Source organism: Rhipicephalus microplus, chromosome 1 (assembly GCF_043290135.1).
Source record: "Rhipicephalus microplus isolate Deutch F79 chromosome 1, USDA_Rmic, whole genome shotgun sequence".
Lineage (NCBI taxonomy): Eukaryota > Metazoa > Arthropoda > Arachnida > Ixodida > Ixodidae > Rhipicephalus > Rhipicephalus microplus.
Genome location: NC_134700.1, coordinates 130,749,473 through 130,754,340, shown reverse-complemented (window position 1 = coordinate 130,754,340; position 4,868 = coordinate 130,749,473). Strand labels below are relative to the sequence as shown.

The 4,868-nt window shown below is 50.9% G+C and overlaps 1 protein-coding gene across 1 annotated transcript; it reads right to left on the bottom strand.

The window, feature by feature from the left end:
• Positions 1–215: 215 nt before the first annotated feature.
• LOC119177866 (organic anion transporter 3) lies at positions 216–2,249 on the bottom strand. Its single transcript, XM_037429052.2, has one exon. It carries the CDS (start codon positions 2,159–2,161, stop codon positions 356–358), a length of 1,806 nt encoding a protein of 601 aa, XP_037284949.2. The 5' UTR covers positions 2,162–2,249; the 3' UTR covers positions 216–355.
• Positions 2,250–4,868: the final 2,619 nt, after the last annotated feature.

Below are 4,868 nucleotides of genomic sequence, written 5' to 3'. Positions count from 1 at the left end.
TGCAGCAGTTCAGTTTTAAACAAGGATACATACCGTAGCCATAAAGAAGGTGCAGTTCCCTCGAATGAGCAACGCTGTTTCACCACTTGCTGGAAAGCTACGAACTGGAAAGCCACTCGAAACGGGCAAAATATGTAAGGTATACTTCCTAAGAAGGATAATACACACATGTGAGGCTCGGAAGACAAATACGATGGAGCGCTCTTCACGTAAATACGCAATGCATGCGTTGCAATTTATTCAGAAGAGGAAACGAAATCACGAATGACTCCGTTTATTCCGCCCCCCACCCCTCTTTTCTTCTTCGCCTCTTTTGTGTGCCTGTTCAAATTTATACACACGCTGGCTGTTGCGTTCAAGTTGCTGGGGCTCCAGGGTCCACTGTCGGCGCGACGTTCGCTGGCCTACGTGTCGTTTTCCTCTTCTTGCACCTGGGCATCAGCGTATTCTGCATGACGTCCAGGAGGTCTCTGTGGTTGCCGTCCATCTTGGTGACGGACACGTCCGCGGCGCCACCAACCATCGTCTCAGGCAAGCTCAGTAACGCCACAAGGCCTCCGAAGACCACTGTCGCCAGGAACGCGAAGCTCAAGTCCTCGCGACCGACATCTTTCACGGGGGCAAGCGCAGAGGCGAACACGGCGCCGACGCGGCCGAACGTGTACGCGCCACACATGACGGCACTGCGCACCGACGACGGGAACAACTCGGCCATGTACAGGTAGTTGGAGGGAACTGTGGCGCTCGCCACCAACTTGGCCGCTATGGCAAGCGCATACCCTACTTCCCGCGGTTCGGCATACGTGGCGACACCGTAGAGCCCAGAGACTCCACCCAGAAGTGCGAAGAGCAGCAGCATAAGCTGCAGGCGACCCAGGGTGTTGAGAGCAGCGTACATGGCACCGTAGGTGGGAACAAGGGCCACCACGTAAACGACGCGCACCACCAGGTTACTGCCTCCGCCCAGTCGACGGCTCCAGGTGAGCGAATAGTAGGCCAGCATGACGATGAACGTGGTAACGCACACCACGGCAGCCCTGCCGCGCAGTGAGCCGCGGTACAGCAGTGCTGCGGGCGCCAGCGCCTCCTGCGGTACACTCGCTTTGTTCATCTCGAACTTGATACGATCGAGGGCCTGCTTGGTGTGGATTCGGGACACGCCATTCACCTTTGCAGCAATGTAGATGACTCTCTCGGCCTCCTTCAGCCTAGACATGGCCAGAAGCCACATGGGTGATTCGTAGACGGTGAACGTGACTGATAGAAGCAGCAGGGTGGGCGCCACAATCAGCAGCTGAAGCGGGAACCAGGCGATGCGGACGGCGGTGACGACAACGAATAGCAACTCAACGAGCACGACGCCCAGAGAGCTGCTGAGACCCGTGTAGAAGGTGCGGTACTGCACGGGTGACACCTCAAACAGGAGGATCACGGTGACAATGTGGACGGTGCTGGCGCAGGCCGAGTTGACGAATATTAGTGCTAGGTAAGCGGGGTACGCGTCGGCGAAGCAGCTCGCGATGGCGCTTGCCAGGAGCACGAATGACGACAGCACGATTACCGGCTTGCGCCCCTTTGTGTCAGCCAGATAGCCCATGAACGGAACCACTATGAGCGCGCCACTCATGAAGACGCCATTGCCCAGGGGTAGAAGCCAGCTGCGTTGGCACACGAGGTCCCAGTAGCTGCGGGCGCTCCTACGCGCCTCGACCGGGTCGTAGTCCCAGGAGTCGCACGGCATGGTCTCCGTGTCGTTAGGGGCGGCACCGGGGCGCACGTATGCTCTACACTGGCTGAAGCGGCCCGCTTCGTCAACAGGGATGCCGACGTTCTTCCACTGGGCGGCTGACATGCCGGCGTAGTCGGGCGGCGGCTTGCACCAGTGGTCGACGGGATCCGTGATCAGAGCCAGTACGTTGCTGTGGCATAGTAGCACCATCTGTGCTACGATAGTGAAACCGAAGATGAACCTCTGGAAGTCGCCGTCACCGATGACGTTGGCACCCTGCTGCGTTTCTTCGCGGTCCAAGTCAGTGCCGACGTAGAGCGAGCCACTGACGGGCGTACGGCCCGTCGAGTTGGGATCCTGGAGGTTTTTTTGCCTGTTTTCGTTCTCGGCGAATGATCTCGCTGGGGACACAGAAGGAGACATGCGCGCCATGTAGAACCCGTGACAGTCGCCACTGGAGAATTGGGCAGAACGATACTCGGCAATTGTACGTCGCTCTAGAACGAAGCGGGAGCGAGCGCAGAAGACGCAAAAAGATGCGCCAACTTCTACTTCTTTTGCAAGTGCATGCACGTGAAAGACGTGCATTTTACCTGCGACATTCATTCTTTAAACACAGCCCCTCGGAAACTGAAAGATGTGCATTTTACCTGCGACATTCATTCTTTAAACAGAGCCCCTCGGAAACTTTTAGCGAAGGGGTTATTCCAGTGTTGCGCAACGAAATACAACGAATGTGCACACGTTGATTTTTATATGGTAGGAAAAAGGTAAAAAAAGTAATTTCGCGCTATAAATATTTCTATTAAAATTGGGAAAAAAGTTCTTGTATGCGCCACCACATACAAAATATTGTTATTGAATTACTGCAAAGAGATGAGATCCTGCCGCTCTGTTCTTGGCCGATTCCCCTTTGTGATTGTGCGCCAGAATAAACAGGCTAATCATCATCATCAGCGGGAGCTGTTGTTAGAGAACCCGTGCGTTTGCTGATGAACACCGAGTATCAAGAGTGTTGAATGTTGGGCAAGTTGGTACATATACTAGAAGGAAGTGCCTAAAATGTAAATAAAAAAGATAAACTGAGAAACAAAAGCAAGGACAGTAAAACAGAGAGAGAGAGCTCTTTATTGAAAGGCAGAGAATTTGGCCGGTATGTGTATATCGCTTACTTGCTACTCTCCGAGGAGAAGGAGAATGGAGACTGAAAGACAGAGAGAAAAATAAATAATAAATAATTAAAACAAAAAAGTGAATATACCGACATTTTTTCGTCTCTTGGGTGGGGTCTTGTGTTGACAGAATGACTTATTACGATTTTTCAAGTTCTCTCTAAAGTTTGTCTAGCTGACTGATTTTGTCTAAATACACGAATAAAAGCTTCATCGCATGCCTCCGTTGAGTGATGCAGGGACACGGGCCCAAGACACAGTCAACTGATGAAGTTCTTTGTGTTAACAGATGCATGCAAGGTTCATATATGAGCACACGCTCATCGGCATATACGCTCGGCACTCAAACAAGATATGTTCTGCAATTTCTATGGAGCCACAGTTATTGCAGTACAGACTTTCTGCTTGACTGAAGCGGTACTGTGAGCTGCTTTTCGTAAGCACTGTTCAGTCGGTAATGATGGTAGGGAGTTTCCAGATGTCGAGGGATTCTAGAAGGGAGTCTAGTTCATAGATGTGGGTTGATAGAGTGGAGGAAAGCATAATGATGCATAGGGAGGTTTCAGAGCCTCTTCTTTTTTTTAATGCGAAGCATTTTGTAGAGAACTTCGGTGACTTTGACCGTATATATCTATCAAGCCGATTACGTTTGGGTGCTCTCGTGGGCACCCCCTTAACTTGGCGTGAACCAAAATTAGCATGGGATGGTAAGATAGCTTGACGAACATGACACGCTAGTCAAGACATGAATTATGTCCCAACCCCGTCGCGTACGTTTCCAAACAGTTTCAGCACAACAGTGGCACATACCCACTGGCGGGTATGTGCCGCTGCTATGCGGGTATGTGCCACAGGTCATTGACACTGAGTAGCTACCCAGGAACGACGAGAACACACATCGGCAATCTTAATGCGCGAGCTTTAAGAAATACTTCACATCATCGGTAGCGTCGGCCAACGAATGCAAAGAATAAATGCCAGGGTCCCAGCTGGAATCGGAACCAAGTATTCTATAGTCAAGAGTCCGACGGAATTCCCTCTGGTCGGGGACAAACAAAGTGAAAAATAACAAAAACGCCGACCAAGGTGAAATGCACAAAAGTTAAAAAGACGTTTCAGCTCCCCACACGGGAGCCTTGTTCACAGTGACCGCCAATGGCGTAGTGAGCTCTTCTTATGCACGTTTCATCACGTGTTGCAGACATCGCGCGTACACAGGGGGGAGTGTCCAAGTATTTCTGTTCAACGTATGCGCAGTAGTTTGAATGGCCAGAAATTCCATGTGCAATCGTTGTAACAACTTTCTTTCCGTGGAAATGATGCCGGCTTTATTTTAGTCGATAGTGTGCCCGGTAGACGCCACATGTTCTGCGATGGCATTTGAAGCCACTTTCTTGTTCTTTACGTCATTAAAATGTTCCCGGAGCCTTCTTTTGTAATTGCCCGTTTCGCCAACGTATCCATATTCACAATCTTTGCAAAAAATTTTACACACCACGCCGTGAAAATCATGTCTGTCCAACTTATCTTTCACATTTGTGAGACGGCCTTGGAGCTTTCGTGTCGGAACATGAGCCACTTGGACGTCGTAGCCGCGCAATACCCGAGCGAGGGTCTTGCTGAAGCCTGGGACGTAAGGTACCATACGCGTTTTCTTGTAGCAATGATGTGTGACTGAGCCGGGCGCTGCAGTTTTCGCTGCACCGAGTTCATGAAAGAAAGCGGGTAACCGCAAGTAACCAGCTCCCGTCGAACGGAGTGTACATCTTCTACTGCGTCTTCTTCCTTTGAAAAAATCCTCCAAGCGCTTTACGAGTGTAGACACAACAGATCGTTTATGGCAGGATGGGTGCACAGAATTGAAGCTTAGAAAACGACTGGTGTGTGTTTCTTTTCTGTAGACGCTGAAAGTCACAGTGAACAGAACTACTGGGACACTCCCCCCTGTGTACGCACGATGTCTGCAA